At 44.0% G+C, this 21,020-nt stretch overlaps 1 protein-coding gene across 1 annotated transcript in view; it reads left to right on the forward strand.

Annotated features, from left to right (window-relative positions):
- The window catches only part of LOC147749046 (integrin beta-7-like), a 396,742-nt gene that overhangs the window by 13,180 nt on the left and 362,542 nt on the right, over positions 1 to 21,020 (forward strand). The window contains exon 2 of the mRNA XM_086929420.1: positions 13,994 to 14,089. Coding sequence (XP_086785546.1) covers positions 13,994 to 14,089 — 96 coding nt within the window. The remainder of the gene's footprint in view (positions 1 to 13,993; positions 14,090 to 21,020) is intronic.

The raw sequence follows: 21,020 nt of genomic DNA on the forward strand, positions 1-21,020 counted from the left end.
AAAAACATTCAGTCACACAGAAAGAACTGTGAAAGCAGTGCAAATTGCATTAGCAAATGAACGAGAATTAGCACATGGTAAACGGATTAATATCCTCACAGCAGAATCCGCCTTCGAGGCGCTATTCAGCCCAGTAAACCTGCCTACAGTGTCACTGAATCCGAAATGGATACAGTATGTAGATTCTCTTGGAGCGGAAGATGTGAAATACTATTTTGCCGCGCAATTCGAAGAACTGAATGATTTAGAATATGAAGAAGAATATCCTCTGCCAATCGAACTTCTGCCTCTCCCACAGTACGCCTGTATAATCTATACAGATAGATTTGTACAGCATTTCAACGTAGAGAGCAAATCCTACGATGCAGCGTGTGCGATTGTTAAAGGTCGTTGGCTGTGCGGTAAATTCAGACCGAAAGTAACAAAAACTGAATCAGTAAGAAACTATTCGGCTCAGAGAGCTGAAATCAGATCTTTAAAGATGGCGCTTGAAAATGCAGAACGTAAATTCCCGACACTAATCATGTGCGATTCTCATTTATGCGTCAACTCTTACAATAATAAACTGCAGAGCTGGATTGAAAACGATTACAAAGATGACACAGGTGCCACTATAAAGCATAAATTGCTCTGGAAACAGGTAGCTCTTTTACAGAAAGAACTACAAAAGACTCACGTGATACACGCACAGAGTCTTCAACGTGATGGCGTTTACGTTGCAGGGAATTCATTGGCTAACACAGCCACAGCGGAAGCAACTAAACCGGCTTCCGTAGCCACAAAAAAGCGTGCAGAAAAATACATAGACGGGGAAACCATGCTGGCAGTAAAAACGACCGTAAAAGGCGACTGTGCAGCACTACCCGTGAACTATCCACTCAATTATGCATACGTAATCGATGCAAACTCCGTTCCTTTTGCTCGAATCCCTGGAGTGGGGGATAGGGTAATTCCAAACATGAACAGGAGAATATTTTTAATAGCAGACGCACACATGGGTTTGGGTCCTAGGCACAGAATGATCAAGGAATCCCTGACTGAATTACAATCGGTATACTGGTGGCCGGGAATGAGTGTGCAGCACCAAATATATGCAAACAACTCTGAAAACTGCAACAGGGACCGTAGTAGTGAACTACGCTACCGGCTACCAAACAGAAACAGCGTAACGCTGTCTACATCCCATCCTGCGTCCTATTAATCCTTAAGTCTAAACACACTTAAAAAATGTGGCCTCCAGCGCTCGGCTGACGCCAGAACGGTTATAAAAGATCTGTGAGTCTTTATCGGCACATACGCAATTGCCATGTTCCATTCTGACCAGGGTCCTGCTTTCAGCTCTCGAGCTTATAAGGAGGCCATGGCCAGCATGGGAGTTGGGTTGCGGTATTCTTGTCCGTCACACCCCGAAGGGAATAGTGTGGTAGAAAGAAAAAACCGAGACATAAAGCGATCTATAACAGCGAAGGTATTAGGTTCGGGTGCTGGGTGGGTCAAACATCTAATAAGTGTCCAAATCAGTCTTAATAATTTGCCAAGAAATTCTCTAAAAGGTTTCAGCCCATACGAACTATTGTTCGGAACTAGAATGAGAGTTCAGGACTTAGATAGTCAAGTATCAGTGGTACAAGATAAGAAAACAGACTTTGACACCAAAGATCGTTTGGCTGTTTTACAGGACTTGAACGAAACAAGAAAATCCTTAAGCAACATAAAGTTAAAGCAACAGCCAGATACCACTGACGAGGCACCACAAGCAACAGCCCCAGCAAGGCCTGTTCGGATTCCAAAGATTGGGGATCTAGTCAGAGAAAAAATAGCGGTGAAGAAGGAATTTGGGCCTTCTTACAGAAAAGCAGTACCTGTCTTGGCAGTCACCGGAACAAGATCAGTAGTACTACCGCCCCTTGCTGGTAAAAAGGAGAACAGAGTTGTATCTATCGACCTGGTAAAACCACAAGCATGTGGCCTATAATCAACAGTAGGCCAGTGGACTCCCAAGAAACAACAGAATACCCAAACTTGCAACAATCCAAGAAGTTCAAACTGAAAGACTAATCACATTCGATCAGCCTGCAGTGCACAGAGAAGGACTATGCAATAATGCCATGGAACTCGTGCCTCTTGAGACACAGATTGAAACAGTTCGTCAAGAAACACCAGTCTACAATAATGTGGCATCAGAAAGTGCTACCGAAAGACAGATTGAAAGAACAATCCCAACAATTGACAGAACTGCCTCTGGTTATTTCATCGACTTCGACAACTTTTCCGAGGATCAAAGTAACCCCGAAGTGATGCCAGAAACAAAATAGACTTTTAAAGAAAAAGCAACGGAACTCTTTCATCAACTGAAGGAAATCTACCTTATTTCCCCTTGGTTAGAGTTCTGGTTCGGTCTAGGTGTATTTTTCCTCCTGCTTTGGCTCATCATGGTACTTTGTTTGGGAAAATTCATTGAGGGAAAATATAATACAATGGACACAGCAAGTCAGAACATCAACTTAGTCCTCAAACCACACAGATCATCCCAGGTGAAGAAAAGAGAACTGTCAACAGTAAATGTCACAGCCATTCCAATACCCGGTGGGGTAGTATGGGAGAAAACTGACTATGAGATCTATGGTCCGGTCGAGATCCTGAAGTATCCTCATCAACTGAAGGTTTCTTTAAGTGACTTTGTAAAAGCTAGTACATTCTCTGATGATTGGGACTTTAACAGTATTAATGACATGATGTCTGATTTAGTAATGTCAGCTAGATTCACAGAACATGATTATTTACAAGGTTCGTCTAGTTATGAACAGATGTTCTGTTTTACACATTATGCCGATCATTATTTGCAAAAATCTGCACAACCTAGAAATGTTTTTAAGTATAATCAATGGGAACATTGTGCTACACCAACTAAAAGCAGTTTTAATACATTCTTTGAGAAATTCAAGTACTTCTCAGGGTTTAACACCAGTGATGTAGAAACGTTTTATTACAAACTGTTAGATAAAATAGGAATGAAAACAATGCTGACAAACACTAAATTAATATATTCAGAAGCATTTTATGAAAAAATTATGACATTTGGTTTTGATTATTGGAAAAATAACATTGAAACAAAAACCATTTGGGGTACGAAAGATTGGCAGGTACAAGGCCCTGCATGGTACCAGAACAAATGATTTTTTTTAAATGACACAATTCACAAAACATCCTGTCTTGGCCTAGCTAAGATCAAAGACCTAAACAAACCGTCTATTCCAAAACCAATACCTGAAAATACAACAACAGATATTGAGATAGACGTAACTAAAATTTTACATTTTAACAGAACACATCCTGATGGGAAAAAGTGGTTAATCTGGCCTACTGACACAAACAACTGTCAAGATAGATTCCTGAACAAAACACAGGGGTTAAAAATGACCAGACAAGACCCTAGATACTCCCAGAGACAACATCCAGGGATAGTAACAACATACAGTGTAGGGAAACTCTGCCTCGAATGGCTAGGATCATCCACACTGGCTGAAATTAAGCAACACTTATCTTTACTTAAAGATGGTGCTGATTTGCGCAATTTCATTCTTGGACCACGCAAACAGCGTCAAAAGCGTTTCATAGCGGCCAGCATCTATGCTGCATACAACGAGGCTTGGAAAGTCACACAAATTGAAACAGCAGAAAAAATACGAGAAATTGATCGTATTAATTTGGAAAAATCACTTTCTGTAGTGGACAATGGGTTAATGACTCTGTCCTCCAGAATATATTCGTTGGACAATATTGTATCCTCTGCCTTTGATATAATAGACAGAGACTTGCTAATGTTACAGCATGGCCAGTCACAATTACGTTCTATTGTACAATTAGGCTGGACGCTGCAAAATCTTCGTTCAGGCTATGTGCCTTGGCGTTTAATCAACACAACGTCATTGTTTTCCATTTTTAACCTTACTGATAAACAAATCAGCTTGGCACAGAAAGGAGCAGACTATACAATCCTGAGCATCGAAAAACTTGAGAGATTACCATTGACAATGTCAGAAAGTCCTGTCATTGAATGGATAATACACGGAATTATCACTATTCCGATAACAACTTTCCGATTTAAAAAGTGCCTTGAATACATACCTACTGGCCAGTATGAACAATTAGGTAAAGGATATGTTAAGTCAGCATGGAAATTACCATACACACATTCATGCTATAGTGACAGCGACAAAAATGTATTTCTTAGTGGTGAAAACTGTAAACGTTCACTAAGCGGTATACTTTTGTGCCAGGGTATTAATTTACACGGAGCCTGTGAAGGTAATTCTAACAACCTTTCATGCCACCAGCTTGTCACACCTGGAACCCAGATAGAGCCCTTCTTTTTGCAAGTCGCGAATGGGAGTTACATTCTAAGAACGGATCACAGATGTTGTGGCCTTTTGCCAGGAAAAGCGTATCTCGTAAGCGTAACTTCCATGGTCAAATGCTGTATGCAAGCATTGTTCCCGAGCGGGCCTGGAGACATAGAGACTCCCATCTGGCCTCGTCTGCATTTCTCTTCTATACGAATTGATACTTTAAGCAAAATGAAGTCTGTGCTTTTGCAGACAACAGTGCCCATCACGTCATCAAAAGAGACGTATGATCTCCTAGTTGCAAGGACAGCTACGGAGGTTCATGACCTTTTATCAACAAATTGCCCCGTGCATTTCGTAGAAATGTTGAGCCAACTCCTTAACATGTCTAGTGCCACAGGCATCCCAGGCATATTCAAGACGATTTTTACGGGACTGCTAACACCATTTCAAGCAATTCTGGGAATCGTTCCAAATTTTGTCCACTCTGTTTTTGGCGGCATACCCCTATTTTTGGGACTTGTAGCAGGGATTTTATTTTTGACCCTCCTGCTTCGATATGGCAAGCCGCAGCTCAGACTTGATTCCTATGGGAATGGAAGAAACAATCCTAGCAATCCGCTACCGGGACAGAATAACTAGAGTCCTTGGATTGGCCAGGCTGAGAGATCTAAACATGACCTGGTTCCTTTCATTCAGACCGATATGGCAAAACTGCATCTTACCTGTACTTTGATGTATGCTATGCGGAGATGAGTGCGTGTTGGGCACCTGTCTTTCACTTCCATCAGCAGTACCAATGGATATCGATACTTTGCTAAGTCCGATAACGGCTCACGAATTGTGTTGTCCCCAGCGGCTACCAATCCTGATGACGGCATTCGTTGAGCCTCCTGTGCTACGACTAGGTGGTAACAGTGGAGCGAGTGACAAAAGCAACATCACCCAGGTACGACCTTCTGTGAGCATTGCTGATCCAGCCTTTGATGACAGCGATCATTCTCACACCTGCCAAGTTACAGCACTATCGAATTTGGTCGAACTGTCACCTGATTTTGTAGACCAATTCTTTGAGAGCCTGTCTGATATGATGTTCTCACCCGAACAGAAACAATAACTTTAGAGAAGCATTCCGACACACAGCGTTCCCATGAACTCTGAATTCGGCCTTCAGTTTTGAACAACAAAAACTGCTAAAAGCGTTGGAACTCTATTTTCCCCGTTCAAGCAATAATTCTTTTGAATTGAACACTTTTTAATATTCATCTTTTTTGGCACGAAAAATTCTTTGCTTAAAGTAGAACTATTCTTAGAGAACAGAAGCTTCTACTTCTATTTCTAAATACATCTAGAGACATAATAACTTTACACCAGCCTCTAGCACATTTTACTGCAATGCATTTATGTGATGAAATTATCTCGCCCTTCCTTTCTGTATTCAGAGACATTTTCATGTGTAATTCTTTTTGCAGAATCATTCATTGATTTCATATGCTATAATTTTTTAATGATTTCTATGCTTCAAAAACGTATAGTACCTAAATTTTCACGTATTACAAATACGCCTATTTCAAATGCATATATGTATTTTGGGGTGGGCAATGTTACACATGCATCTTATTGCTCTAGTTTTAGTAATTTGATGGACATGAATTCGTGGAGTGGGTGTAGCGTTCTAATCTAGGACCCTGATCGATACTGTGACCTTATGCCCCTATACGGCTATAAATCCATTTATTCCCTATATTGGCATAACTGATCAAATGCAATATTCAGAAACTCGTCTCTGGCCTCACACGAACAGAGCCACATTTCAGAATCGCTTTCTCTGCCACTTCCTTTGCAGCCAATTAGTGCAATGACATAGCAGAAGTTACTATCTAAGATTCCTAGTTTAACACTCCGAGTTCTTCAACAAGATAAAAACTCAGCAACCTGGGAAAGCCCCGCTTGCTATGTTTTGATTAGTAATAGAACTCTAATGAGCACTGATAGACGATCACTTCCTAGTGACATCTTTATTGACGTCTTATGTCCAAAAACTTACGTCAAGCAAGGCACCTTTCAGGTATAAATATTACCAACGTTGCCTTAAGCAAACGCTAGCTGCCTCAATGCCATCGCTGCTGACGAAGCTGCTGTTATGCTGATGATACCATAGCTGCTATCGCTACTGCTATCGCTGCTAACTAGCGAACGATGGTGTGGTGAACTTAGGAGCTGAAAAGCCGTCCCCTGCAAGAGCCCAGCAGATGCAAGCTGCCCGCGGACGCTGCCCCTCCTCCTCTTCCTCGACGCGCTGAGAGAGACGCTGTCTTTTCTCCTGCAGAGAAATCCAGCTCCGGCGTTTCCAGGCTACCCTTGCGGGTGACTGGGATATCGACCCCCTGAAGGAGATACCAGACCTCCATCATTCTATTCCAGAGGTATGGGGTTGACTAAACCCTTAGAGAGAATTCTTGAAGCAAACCTTGGCAAAACCAACTTAACTTAAAGCGACTTACTTACTCCCCTCCCAAGTATTAGGCTTAGGTCAGGTACACTGGGGTAGGCATAGTTAGAAGCACCAGTTGAGTATTTTAGCCTAATGTATATATGAATGTATATATGTTTTATTCATTTTAAACCATTGTATGGCTAAGAAACCATATCAATGCTTTTACAGTATTATTTCATAATACTCATCTTACTGTACGTACTTTTTATAATAACAAGTCTTGCAATTGTGGCAATTCATTTCTCTTGTACGAGAAGAAAGACTGTTCAATAAATGTTACCCTTTATTGACAACGCCCGTCTCTCTATTCTCTACATATTGTGAAAGTAAACTGCACAACCACTGACTGAGTAAAATAACTGTCTATTGTTCACACGACTCTAGAGATTGACTCTTATCTGAGGAGCAAAGTTGGCATGTTGCACAGTTGTTGGAAAACTGAATCCCTTCTTGGCTGTGCCAGGGAAGCTGATCACTTCCTATTCAGTCAAGAAAGTTTCCAGTGACCTCTGAGCTAGTTGGTAACAAACCCAATTAAGTTTAGCATAGTCAGTGGAGGCCTGGAAGATCCGCACTTCTACGTCGATACTACTGTTTATGTTATTCTAATGCGCAGGGCCTATTGGGAAAATAGGAACTACACTACACACCGTGCACCTTGCCCACTGCCTCTTAATCTCCTCCAAATCCCTCTTCATGGCCCTCATCAACACCAAACCTGACTCTCTTACCATGTCGTTTTCCCCTAAATGAAGGACCAAGACATCAGGACACCTCCCTGCCACCAACAGTTCGTTAAGCGTCGCCAACAAATCCCTCCAGAGCATACACCCGAAAGGCGCCCGCAAACATCCACAACATTAGTGTGGCGAACAGGCAGTGTTTCCCCGCGTCCTTGCAAACCTGCGGCAAAGCCCCTACCACTTGTTCCAACAGATCCAAGGACAATGGTTGCCGGACCCTGCACACCTTTCCACACTCTCTGGCCCAACCCTCTAACATCAAAGCCGAGCTCTCCCGCTGACTGCACATAACCCCAAAGAAGTTTACCCATAAAGGCAATCCCTGCCAGCTTCCCCGCTATTGTGATCTGCATGAGCCCCTTCTCAATCAGTGACAGGATAAACTGTATAACGTCCTCCTGTCTTCTCCTCGCCAAAGACCGCCATCACGCCCGACGCCAAAAATTCCTCCTATGCTGTCACGTAGGTCACCTTCGTTGACTGAACCAAGGATCCTAAAACAGCTGCAACATCCTGTGCTGTTAAGTACCACAGTTGTGGTGGCATGCCGGTCGGCTCCCGAACTGTGGCCTTGGCTAACCCACGGGATCTCCCCCACTGCGAACGAGACAAAGCATCAGCTATGTCATTATCGACCCCGGGCACGTGCACCGCGCGAAAAGCAATATCATGTTGCAAGCAGCCCAGCACACACACTCGCAGCAGCTTCAGCACCTGCGCATCCCTGGCCGACTGGCGGTTCACCACCGCTACCACAGCCATGTTATACACATGGAATGTCACTCATATGTGGGCCAGCAAGTCCATCCACAGCGAGACCGCCACCACCAAGGAAAAAGCTCCAGAAACGAAATGCTCCTCCCACCCCCCACCCACTCGGGTGCCACTTCTCCGCACACTACCTCCCCTGCCAGTACAGCCCGAAGCCTTCGCTCCCCGCTGCATCCGAAAAAATTTGGACATCCCATACCAGATTATTCCCCCTCTGCATGGGGATCCCATTAAAATTCAGCAAAAAGAACTGCCACATCCTCAGGTCCTCGCGAACCCCCACTAACAGCTGCACATGATGATGCGGTGGCCTCTGCCCGGCTAACGCCCTGCCCAGTCTCCTACAGAAAGTCCGCCCCACTCGTACCACTCTGCAAGCAAAATTGAGGTCACCCAACAGCACCTGTATTTCCAAAACCGTGACCTTGTATCGTTCCAACATAACCTCCAGCAGCTCCAACATTTGCTGCTTCTTCTCCGCCGGTAAACGGGCCTCCATTGCCCCGAGTCCAGCTCAATTCCCAAGAATGACAGCGCTGTGCACAGCCCTACTGTCTTCTCCGGTGCCAATGGCACACCCAACTCCCCCATGATCTCCTGAAACCTGTCCAGCGCAACCTGGCAGTCCATGGAGCCTGGGGTGCCAACCAAGGAAAAGTCATCCAGGTAGTGCGTTACTCCTTGGTGACCCGTCCGTTCCGTAAACAACCATTGTAGGAACGTACTGAAGCATTCGAACAGTGGGCAAGACATCGAGCAGCCCATCGGCAACTCTTTGTCTACTTACCAGCGGCCGTTAAATTGGATCCCCAGCAAGCCCCAATCGTCTGGGTGGAGTGGAAGCAGCCGTAAAGCCAACTTGATGTCGCACTTTGCCATCTCCGCTGTTGCGCCCGCGGTCATCACCAAGGACATGGCTGCATCAACAGAGGATTAAGACACCCGACCCCACCGCCACCGCGCTACTCCTCCCCACCTCCAGCACCCCCTCCCTCCCTCCCCAAAGTAACCCCTTCCAAAGCCCCTCCCATCCACCTAAGCTCAGGAACCTTTACCCCTAACCCCCCCAACACCTTCCCTTGCCCCCCTTTCTTTGTCCTTGACCGGCCCCTGCCTGAATGGGCCCCAAATGGGGAGGGGCTCTCCACCTGCCTCCCATGCCCTCTCCTACCTCGCTCTTGACTCCTACCCAGCTCAGGTGCCCAGGCCTCCCCGCCCCCTGCTCAGCTGCACCCCCTCCCATTCGCCCGCCCCCCTGCCCAGTGAGGCACCCGACTACTCCAGAGCCTGTTTTAAGGAGGTGCCACCAGCTACCGCCCTCCGTAGGCCGCCCTCAGTGGCCCCCGGCGCTCCCCCGCTCCCTTGAAGGGCCTGCTGAGCCCGCATGAAAACTCCAGGCCCGCCCCCTCCTTCCGCCACGCCACAACCGCCCCCGAAGTACCGGGCGGTCAGAGATGCACAACGCGGCAGACGGGTAGGACTCCCTAGGCCTCGCTCCCTCATTCTGCTGCGCCACGACCGCCCCCAAAGAGCCGGGGCGGTCAGACATTATAAGCGCGGGCGGCTGAGAGACGCTCACCGCGCCCCCACTTCCAGACTTCCTACCGCCCGCCTCCCATACTCCTGCACCTCCCGCGCCCGAAACACCTCGCCCAGGGCCGCATCCTTGCCCCTGCGCGGCCCTGAGAGCTCACCTGAAACCTCGCAGACTTGCGTGGCAGCGAGTAGGCGAACACAGCCGCCGCCACGCCTGCAGAAGCTCGCCTCACAGGGCGCAACCCACCGGGGGGCCCACCAGCAAGTCCATTCGGCCTGCCTCGCTGAGCAGGCGAATGGCTTCGAGTACACGGACGTCTTCCACAGCCCTTGTAACCACCGCAGCACAGCCTGAAACAACTGCAAAACAGCAAGACCTCGACAAAACCTTAAAACCATCACAAGGCCCTCGACAAAAAACCTCAACTGCAGCGCTCCCAGCCACCAGGTCACCAGAACCTAAAATGGTGGATGGGCAAGAGCAACATACCCCTAAATAGCTTTGGGCTATTTTTCGAAATTGGGCTGCCTTTGGGCTACTCCCCAGGAAGCCCAAAGCCACAAAATGGCTGCTCCCATCTAGCCCCCTCCCCCTCCCAATCTGTCAGGGGGGCAGACCTCGCGGTGCTCGGCTGCCCCCCAAACCCCCCTTCTTACCTTCCGCTTGGTGGCTAACCGCTGAGAAACAAAACAGGATGTAAGGTTTGAGGCCTTGCCTTTTTATGGCATGTGAAAGGTAGTAATACGGAGGCCATTTTGGAGGGATTGGAAACAGGAAGAATTAAAGCTTGGTGATTATACTTATGGGAGGAGCTACCGCTTACTAGGTAAGGATTGTGACAGGGAAGAGGTACGAGGAGGTAATTGTCGCTATCTGGCATCCTGTTTGGCATCATGGTTATCAGGTGGCCTGTACCTCTTGTAAAGTGTCACCTTAGAGTCAAGGACATCTGGAGCTGGTGAGAAGGATTCTGTGAAGAACAGGGTTATGTGCTATTTGATGAACTGTACTGTAAAGTCTTTTTGAAGTGAGTAACTGGCTGTAGGTTTAGGAGCTGCAATAAGGATCTTAAGTAGCAATCCAGTGCCGTAGCATTACAATATCACAATATTCTGCCAGATATAACAAAGAAGAAAGTTATTCTTCACAATGTGCTACGGCGGTTGCTGAAATGGAACATCCCCTGAATTTAGTAAAAGAAGTAAACCCAGTGAATGAAACGGCAGTGTGAATTATTCAAATACAGACATGATTTTCCCCCTTGCTGGGAAGCCCTTACCTCACTACACTAGTACCAGTGCAAGTAGAAAACAAAAGTTTAAGTAATCGTGGTGTTATCTGCTCGATACAACATGCCACAGTAACAGCAAACAATGTTTAATGACTAAACCATGAGGCAAGGGATTGTAAAAAGGTCCCTATATTTGGAGTGGTAGTAATAGTTAACTGGTCTATTCAGATAAGGCTTCCTAGCCGACCATGCACCGCTGTGCCACATTTTATGTGAAGGTGTCAAAGTGGCACAGATGTAATTTAGAAAAAAATAACAATCAGCTTGAAAGGATGTAGCCCTTAAAGACTCATTTCTAGTTATATCAGAGTTACTGAGAGCCCACCTGACCTGTGTACTCAATAGTCATTCATTCTACAGAGTCGTGGCCATATTTCTCATTTATTGGGATACTGACATGGGGCTTTGCAACGTTAAGACCTGAAAGAGAATGCTCCAGTTCGGAAAGATTGTGGACATAGAACCCTCTTTTAAACAAATTTTTCTTCAAATTGATTACGTTCGAAGGGCTCAATAATAACACTTTTGAAACTTTAACATATAACCTCTTTGAAGGCAAAACATTTGTATAACTGAGGACTCCCTTTACCAGGGCTCCTGGAACTATTTTCAGATGCGGGGGGGCTGCCTTCACTGTTACATGACTGAAGTTATAGGGATTGAGAAACATGAAAGCAACACGCAAAGAACAAGTGTTAGTGGTAGTACATTTCAGAGCACATTTTGTACTGAAATGCAACAACATTTCCACTGACATACAGTTTTACTGATAAAAGTTTATAGCACACAAACAATAATGTGTGGAAATCTGTTTTACCAAATATTCATCATTTGCACATTACCAAATTAAGGGTCAGATGTATGAGCATTCATTTTTGCGAGTCGCAAACAGTGTCTCAGATACTGTTTGCGATGCCCAATGGGGTCGCAAATTGCATGCCTCATTAATATTCAATAGGCTGTCACAGTTTGTGACCCCATTAGGAGTGGCTCGCACTCACAGAGTTGGTCGCCTGCTGGGGTCAGCAGACCACCATGTCTGTGACTGATTTTTCAATAAAGCAGTTTAAAAAAAAAATGCAGCCTGTTTTCCTTAAAGGAAAACTGGATGCATATTAAAAAAAAAGAAACTTTTCAGTTGCATTTTTTAAGCGCAGGCTATGGTCCCTGGGACTTTAGCGAGGGAGAATGGGTTTGGGTATGTGTAAGGAAGTGATGGCGCTCTGCGTGTTCCTTAGGTTTTGGTTGTTGCTGTGACAGTAAAAAGCCCGGTGCATACAGGTCAGAGGAACAAACCCAACAGAAAACCAGCCCATGCAACGGTCAGGAGAAGCGTCTCCTGTACCAAAATTCATAAACAAAGTCCTGTGCACACGTAAAGTCGAGTGGTTCCCTGGTGGAAGCCTTGATTGAGCAATGGTATTGAAATGATTCAGAAAGATTCGTCTGGTAGCAATATAGAGTTTTAATTGTGGAATAAATGATCAGTACATCCAAGTAGCATGTTGTAAGTGAAAAGAATAATTAAGCCGACACGTGTTTCGTCACAGCGTGTAGCGGCTGTGACTCTTCAGGGCTGAATCGAAGCGGTGGCGATCTCAAGTAAGACAGCGGCGTGCGAAATGATCGTGTGAAATACACACTGTGACGAAACACGTGTCGGCTTCATTATTCTTTTCACTTATAACATGCTTCTTGGATGTACTGATCATTTATTCCACGATTAAAATTCTATATTGCTACCACTCGACTTTACGTGTGCACAGGACTTTGTTTATGGTCCCTGGGACCACTGCCTGCTCTTAAAAATATTTTTGCACCCATTCACAAACGAGAGGGGTCCCCTGGGGACCGCAAATGCTGTCGCAAAACAATGGTACATGCAATTTGCGCTCACTATTAGGAAGTGACGCCCTTGGCACGCCCCTTCCTAATAGCGAGTTACTAACCATATTTTGCGAGTCACTAATAGGTTAGCGACTCGCAAAATAAGGTTAGTACATTGGGCACACCTTTTTTGTGGTCGAAAACAGGCAGAATTCCCCTTTGTGACTGCAAAAAACTGTCGTACATCTGACCCTTAGTGTCTTGATTTTTTAATCCTATTAAAATCTTTGTTTTCATCACACTTCAGAATTACATAAAATGTGCTTCGTTTGTGCTTTCCTATCTACAGATATGTTTTGAAATATTTGTCCAGCGTATTTACAGGTATTTAAATGTTGCTGTGTTTTAGAAAAAACTGTCATTCTAATTCCTTTCCATTCACACTCCCTGTACCCCAGTAAGATTGTCACATATTTCACTTTACAAAATCCTCGCTTTTGTAGAGAAAGAAAAGTAAACACTATTCTATATGCTAAAAGAATAAGTAGCAATTTGTCAGAAGACATAACCTGACATTTGCTGTGTGTCTTTAACACCTTCGATGCTTGTGACGGAACGGTTCCGTCACGAGCGCCGGTTGGGCTGTGCTTATGACGGAACCGTTCCGTCACGGCCACGCCCGTTATTTAGAACCTTCAGCACAGCGCGAAAATTCGCGCCGCGCTGAAGGTGTTAAGCCCATAGCTAATGTGACAAGATAAAAAAAAATTAAAGGCATCTTTATTTTTCATTCACCTTCTCAATTCCAGCATGTTGTTTTTGGAGGTCCAGCAACCCTACTTCCAACGCCTATGCCCTTTACAGAGCAAAAGAAAACATTAACGTCTGGCAAGAATTCGTAGCTGGTTCATTGGGCTGAGCTTGAAAGTGAACTGTGAGTGGTTCTTTAATGCATTGTGAACATTTTCTATTTGTTTTAAGGATTACCCCTCGGTCGGACATGTGGCAAACATCCTTTCAACCTCCAACATCCAGCCCATCTTCGCAGTGACTGGCAGCATACTGTCCACATACCAGGTAAGACACCAGCAAGTCGAAGTACTCCACAGACCACTATTCCAGTTTTACCAGTTAGAACGGAGGTAGAAGGGTGCATGTGTGAGTCCGTCACCTGGGTGAATTGCCATAGCTGTGAGTGGCTTCCATTAATGGAATGCATGCCACGATTGAGGATCACTAGAAAATGAACGTGTTAGAACAAATTTCAGTAATGAAAAATTAAAAGTTTCTGAAGTTCAGGAATATGTTGTATTAGCAGGACTTTGTGTTGTACTAGTACTGAAATACTAGGCGTGAGCTACACAGGCACTGAGGAGCACTGGTAGAACTATATAAGGCTTTCATGCAGAAAAGGCACAAGGTGCTTCAGGGAATGGGATCTTCTTTTGGCAAAGACTGTACCTGGGAAATGTGTTCCCATATCCATCACTGTAAGAAAGTGGGTTATTGGTTGAGAGGGGAGGAAGCCCCAGTCATGCAACAAAGATCTGTCCTTGTCAGGGTGAACAACAAAAGTCACTAAATTAATTTGTCCTTAACCTTCTGTTAGCTTGCCACAAAAGCAGTCAGGCTTGACTTAGAGGCAGTAATGATTTAAATCCTCCTTTCATTATTTCTTCCCACACCCTCTAGTCTGCTACCGCAACTGGAGGTCGATTTCCCTGTGCTGCATTCCTATTCAGGACACTGAACGTTTCCAAAGTTGGCGATCTATACTTTCCTCACTGTCTCCAAGGAGACAGTGACAGTCTGTGTGCTGTAGCACAAGCACTCTAGACCAGCAGCCATATTTATTAGGGTGGGCCTCTGCCCCATGTCTTATAGCATCACAGACACTGACTGGTAATTTTAACATGGTGCATTGAAAGCTGTCATTCTCTTGAAGAGGTCTCCCTTCTCTCCTCCGCTTACACCACTTGATTAAGTGCTTCGGCTCACTGAGGGTGAGTAATATTAAAACCTAACTGTGTTTATATTCACTTTGAGTACTTTTAACTAAACTAGTATAATACAATTTTTCAGGTGACCAGGAACCATGCAGTAAGAACAATACATTACACGCGTTATTGGTATCACATATCTCACCTGTGTTGGACTATAGTCACTCTTACTACTTAGCCAGTGTAGGTAAACTTTATCAGCATTTTAGATTCCCAATCTAGACCTCAACTTCTCCAATTAATTTTTGATTATCCTTCCAGGCATCCCATTCATACCCTTGTCCTGAGGGGACCCCTGTACCTCGTTGAAGGTCGAAACATCATCAACAAAAACTCAAAAAAACAAGAATTTCATATTGGCCTATAAGTTTTAATTGTGTTTGTTGTTTGTTACACCAAAAAATGTGTTTATACTTCACATGCACTTGTTTTATGGCACTTTGGATAGTGGTATTCTTGTTCACTGGGACATACTGCACTAATACATTGACTGTGACAATAACAGTTGATGCTGTCTAAAACAAACTGTTTGTGATACATCTTGGTCTGGATATGACCAAGTTTATACATTGTGTACAGTCAAGTTAGCTGATTAATAGGAAGTGTATTAAAGCGTTTATGCAGCGCACAAACAGCAATAAAGTGAAAATACAACACAAGAAATAGAGTAGATTTTAATTAATAAAATGACACCAAAATGAATAAAATCCAAACAGTAGAACCAGAGGTATTGATGTTTAAAGGTTTAGGTAAAAAAAAGGGCTAAAAGGCACAAAGCGCCAACTGTGGATACCTGGTTGCGCTGGACCAGAACAAAGTCACAAGTTCAGTCCTACCGCAAAGAAGAGCAGGCCGGGTACAGGACCAAGTTTGTTCTGCTGGGAATTGTACCTTATGTCCTTGATATGAGGTCTGTGTGGCATTGCTTTGTGTGGCTTTACATCCCTCTGTGTCAGTTCTGATGATATTTTCAGCTGGGTGGCGAGGATTTGTGGGGCTTCACTTCGACTGGCATCAAATTTGATGAAGCCTTCAAGTAGGAACTGCATGGCTTTGCAGGGCTTGGAGTCGCTCTGTGTTGCATCCAGTGAAGCTTAAGGGCAGGCTCTGCACAGTGAGACTCTGCAAGACATCTAGTTGCTCGCCATCCTATCCAGTGAAGTCTTCGGTTCAGAGAGGCTTGGCTTTGCGGGCCCTGTGTCGCTTTGCACTGGATCTGATCGAACCTTCAGTTAGGCAGGGTGTAGTGCTCTCTCATGCCTGCCAAGTGTCCAGGTCATAGGGGGCCCATCTTGGGGATCAGGTCTCACTCTAGCAGAGGCCAGCAGGAGGGCTTTGGAAGGTCCAGGTAGGTCCAGTTGGTGCTGGGCAGTTGTATAACAAATCTCCTGAAGCTTGTTGTGTTCCTGTAGCTCGAACAGGTGATCAGACAACTGACCATTTGACTCACTCTGGGTAGCCTGGGATAAAGGCAAGCAGGCCCAATCTTCCTTTTTCAGACAACAACCCAGTTTTTCTGGCAGCAAAGTGATCCTTGTGGCAGCAGGGAATCCTTTTTCTGAATCCTGTAGAGGTCCTGGAGTGTTTTGATGAGTGGTTTTGAAGGTCCCATTTTTATACCTGGTTTCAGCCTCTGGGTGGGAGAAATTCTCTGACCTGCCTCCAAAACTGATTCTGGTCAATTCTTCCCCTTCCCCTGGTCCTGGCTCTAAACTGTCTACGTTGACAAAGGCAAGGGTAGGCCTCTTGTCAAATTCCTTTAGTGTGTGCAGTGGGCATGGACCTTTGAAATGCAATCAGGGCAGGGTACAGCTCTTCCCCAGCCATCCTGCCAGGAAGACCTTCTCTCAACTACACCCAGGTCCTATTGTTCTATGATCGGGCCCAATACACATTCTTGATGGGGGACCATTAACAGGCCCAGGCAGGAGGAATCTCCAAGAAAGGCTTCAGAAATTTTGGAGAGGAAGGTGTCAACAATGAGAAGGTACAACTGAAGCAAGATTGGATTGCTAAAGTCCAGCGCCTTGAGACCCTTAGGGGTTAATAGTGTGCTTTATAAATCCATTATTGATTGTGACACTGAGAAGACACCACTACTGAAAGACCACACCGCTGAATTCCTAGATAACTGAAAAATCATCCTGGAAGAAACATTATATTGCGGAGGTCCTGAAGTACTGAAAGGCATTCCTAAAGGACAATCACACTGCGGAGGTCCTATAGCACTGAGAAAGTGCCCCTAGAAGAAACTTACCATGCTGAAGTCCAAGAGCGCAAAAAAACCCTGCTTTAGGGTGCTCATTATACTAAGTGGTCCATGTTGGATTCAAGATTTTATGGTTTCTGATCAAATCCTATACCAAGGTGTTTGAATTTTATCGGATGCTATAATTATAGTCTGTTTTGTCTTCACTGCACCAAAATCAACATGGCCAGAAAAATACTGGGCCTTTTCCTCTTGTTAAATTCCTGCAGGTTTAACCTGCGAAAATTCAACAAACGTTGTTATCTTTATCGCGCCTTGTAGTTAACAGGTGTGATACCAGTGCGCCACTTGTAACTGCGATCCCTGCTCAAAGAAGTGTTTTCACAGGGTTTGGAGATTAAGAGACATGTTGAAATTAGATCCTGAGAAAGTGCAGCTGAAGGTTAAACACTGTTGGTGTCCATGTTGACGAAACTGGAAAAACAGCATCAGACTGCATTTTTTTCTTTAGTCCATAGCTCACTTCATTACTGACTTTGGGTTGCCATACTGAAAAATGGTAATACCCCAACAATTTCAGAATTACAGTTGCGCCCTACCATTATTTCAGATCCAATCATTTTGATTTGCACCATTTTCAGATTACTATAATTTTGAATGTCCAAACATTTGAAAGCTAGGCATTATAGGCTTGATGACTAATATATATGTCAGACAGTCACATATAGATCTATAATTAGGTTAAGATGTTTTTTAGGGCTTAGGGGTGTGTTTGTTTTATTTGGTCAAGAGTTTTCTTAAAGTTTAGGGGAGTATTTGGACTAGGTCTGATAGTTTTTTATTAGGATTTAGGGCTCTCGTGTATTGGGTTAAGAGATTATTTTAGGGTGCATAGGGGTGTTTGGACTAGGTTTGATAAGGATTTTATGATTTGGGGTGATTTTGTGATTTATTTCCTGTTCGGCCTATGTAAAACCAAGATGCATCTGGTTATCTCCACTGTGTAAGTCCTTAGGTACTACTAGCAGTTCCGAAGCCTTAAGAATCATACGCACTAGCACTTTACTCCCTATATCAATAGCTACTGCCAAATATTTAGGATGGGCATGGACTGTTAGACAGAAGTTCCTCGATCACTGAATATGTCTTCTTTGTAAATTATCACTGATCTGGTAAGATAATGTACTAAATGAGTATCTGTATTCTATATGAATTTTATGATGTAGTTACACTATGTTTTTTAAATTATTTGCTTGTATATCACATTTTAACCAGTTTTATCCTTTCTATAATATAACTTTTCATGCTTTTATGAGTGAACCTCGAATAAAGCGAATCTGAAATTGAAATTGTATTATTTGGTTATGAAGTTGTTTAGGGTTCAGGGGTGAGTGTCAGTTTAGGAGGGGTTATGTGTTATATTTTTAAAAATCTTAAATTAAAAAAGAAAAACAACATAACAAATAAAAAAAACTAAAGGTATTCAAAATTACAGTACATGAGCATTTTAGGTCAGAATTATGGTATTTCAAATGTAAGGCTCCAAAATAACGGTAGCCGAAAAAATGGTAAGGAAAAGTTACATACAACCAAACACGGTAGCCTGAGCCCATGCACCACACTGGAAGAGACAGATTGGTGCTTTGTGGGTGATTCCACTGAGGCTAGCTGCTGAAAGTTAGGCAAATATACGTTAAAGTGGCATTTCTATTCAATGATGTGCTATAAAATGCAAGATTAGCCTCTCCACATTTGTAAATTGCTAAATCTTTTTTTCATCAAGAGACCGTAGATCATAAACTACTCCCCCATTCTGCCCCATTACACAAGTAATATGTTGTACAGTGCTTTGCTTCTTTCCTTGGCCAGCACTCTAGATCCCTTCCTGGGTTCTGGGTTCTGGAGTTCTCCTTCGCCCTGTTGGCAGTTGGAGCTCTGGTTGGACTGGGGGCTGACCTACCTATACCTGTGCTGCAATAAAGCTTCTTCTTCACTTACCTGCTTGTGGAGTCAACTTCTATTTACAACACTTGGCGACTTGGACTTGTGGAGTGTCCAACCACTTCTTCTCCGCGTGTTGCTGCAGCCACAGAAACTTCTACAGTGCGGTAGGACTCAGGAACCCCTCAAGAACCCTGTGTGGATAGCGAGGAACGAGGACGCTGACATCTATTTCCGTCCCAACGTTGACTGCTTGCCAAAAAGTATTCTTTTCCGATGTTTTCGTCGTCGGAGGACTGCTGATTCACTGATTGACGTCATCTCTACCGAGTCAATATCATGGTGAGTCGCTTAGCAACGCGCGTTTGCAACGTTGAACCAAGCATGCGCCACTAGAACGTTAAGTGCAGCAGCGACGGCATCACTGAAGCGCAAGTCCAGACAGCGTCTGCGTCAGTGTAACGCAAACGGCGGATGTGACATTTCATTAACCGGATACAGCGTCATTGAAACGCAAGCTAAGGTGTCACTGGAACGCACCGCTACAGTGAATCCGCGTTTCCATGAAAACATCTCGTTCGTGAAGCGCATTTCATTTGCGCATGAACTCTCGCTATAGTCACAATCACTAACGTCATACGCACGACGTTTTCGGCCATTTAGAAGATATTTGTTTATTTTGAATCTCCATAGAAACGCTCGTGACTGAGCGCTAAGCATCTGTTCTTCGCAGACATCGGTCCTTCGCCTCAGTTCTTCTTTGTGATAAATGTAAGCCCTTTACTTTTTACTCATTGTAATTTATTTTGCTGTGATTATTTATTTACCCTATTAGTGGTCCTTGAACATGGCTCAAGCCATCAATGTTGCTCTTCCTCCTCAATTCCTATCAGAACCTGGCATTCCTCAAATAGCTTGGGAAGACTGGATAGTCATGTTTTATAACTATATTGAGGCTCTGGACGGTGAGGATTATTCACCCAAACGTAAAAAAGCATTACTAATGACCACATTGGGTAAAGAAGGACAACGTTTATTCAGATATTTGCCTCAAGTACTTCCTGTAGGGTCACAGGCTGACTTTGATGAATTTAAGGAAGCGATAACAAGATTGGAAACTCGTTTTGGCAAAGAGGAAAACCTTTTCCTTCAAAGATATAAGTTTTATAAGAATAAACAATTACCTGAAGAGAGCATTGATGAATTTGTAGCCAGATTGCGCGAGTTGTCTATCAAATGTAACTTTGGCCAGATGGCGGACGAGCTAATCAGAGACCAGCTAGTTGTTCAAGCCAACAATAGAAAAGTACAAGAACGTCTATGGGCGGCAAAGAACCCAAGTTTAAAAGATGCTATAGAACTTGCCAAAATTGTGGAAGAAAGCGAAAAGTGTATGAGGGAACTACAGAAAGGTGGTTTGGAGACTAAAGTGGCAGAGATTTCTCATAAGAGTATCCATAGCGAAAATAGTGACGATGAAGCTGCTGCCATTGCAATTGTCAGGAAGAAAGGCTATGTCCTTCAGAAAAAGAATATACAACAAACTTCCTTTAGCAAGAATAATCAAAAGATTTGTTCTAGGTGTGGTAGCTTTTCCCATCCTTCTGATGGAAAATTTTGTTTTGCAAACAACAAAGAATGTCTAAAGTGTGGTAAGACGGGACACTTCGCTAAAATGTGTAGGAACAAGAGTAATTCGAGAGTTACAGTTGTGAACGAGAGTGATGATTTGAGACGTGATGTCAACAAAATCTTAGTCCTGACTGACACTGTGTGCGCGTGTGATAACCAGAGAGGTAATCCTTTTAAGGATGATTTTGTTATTGATGGAAAAGTCATTACACTCATGGTTGATACA

This window comes from Lissotriton vulgaris, chromosome 1_1, assembly GCF_964263255.1.
Source record: "Lissotriton vulgaris chromosome 1_1, aLisVul1.2, whole genome shotgun sequence".
Taxonomy (NCBI): Eukaryota; Metazoa; Chordata; class Amphibia; order Caudata; family Salamandridae; genus Lissotriton; species Lissotriton vulgaris.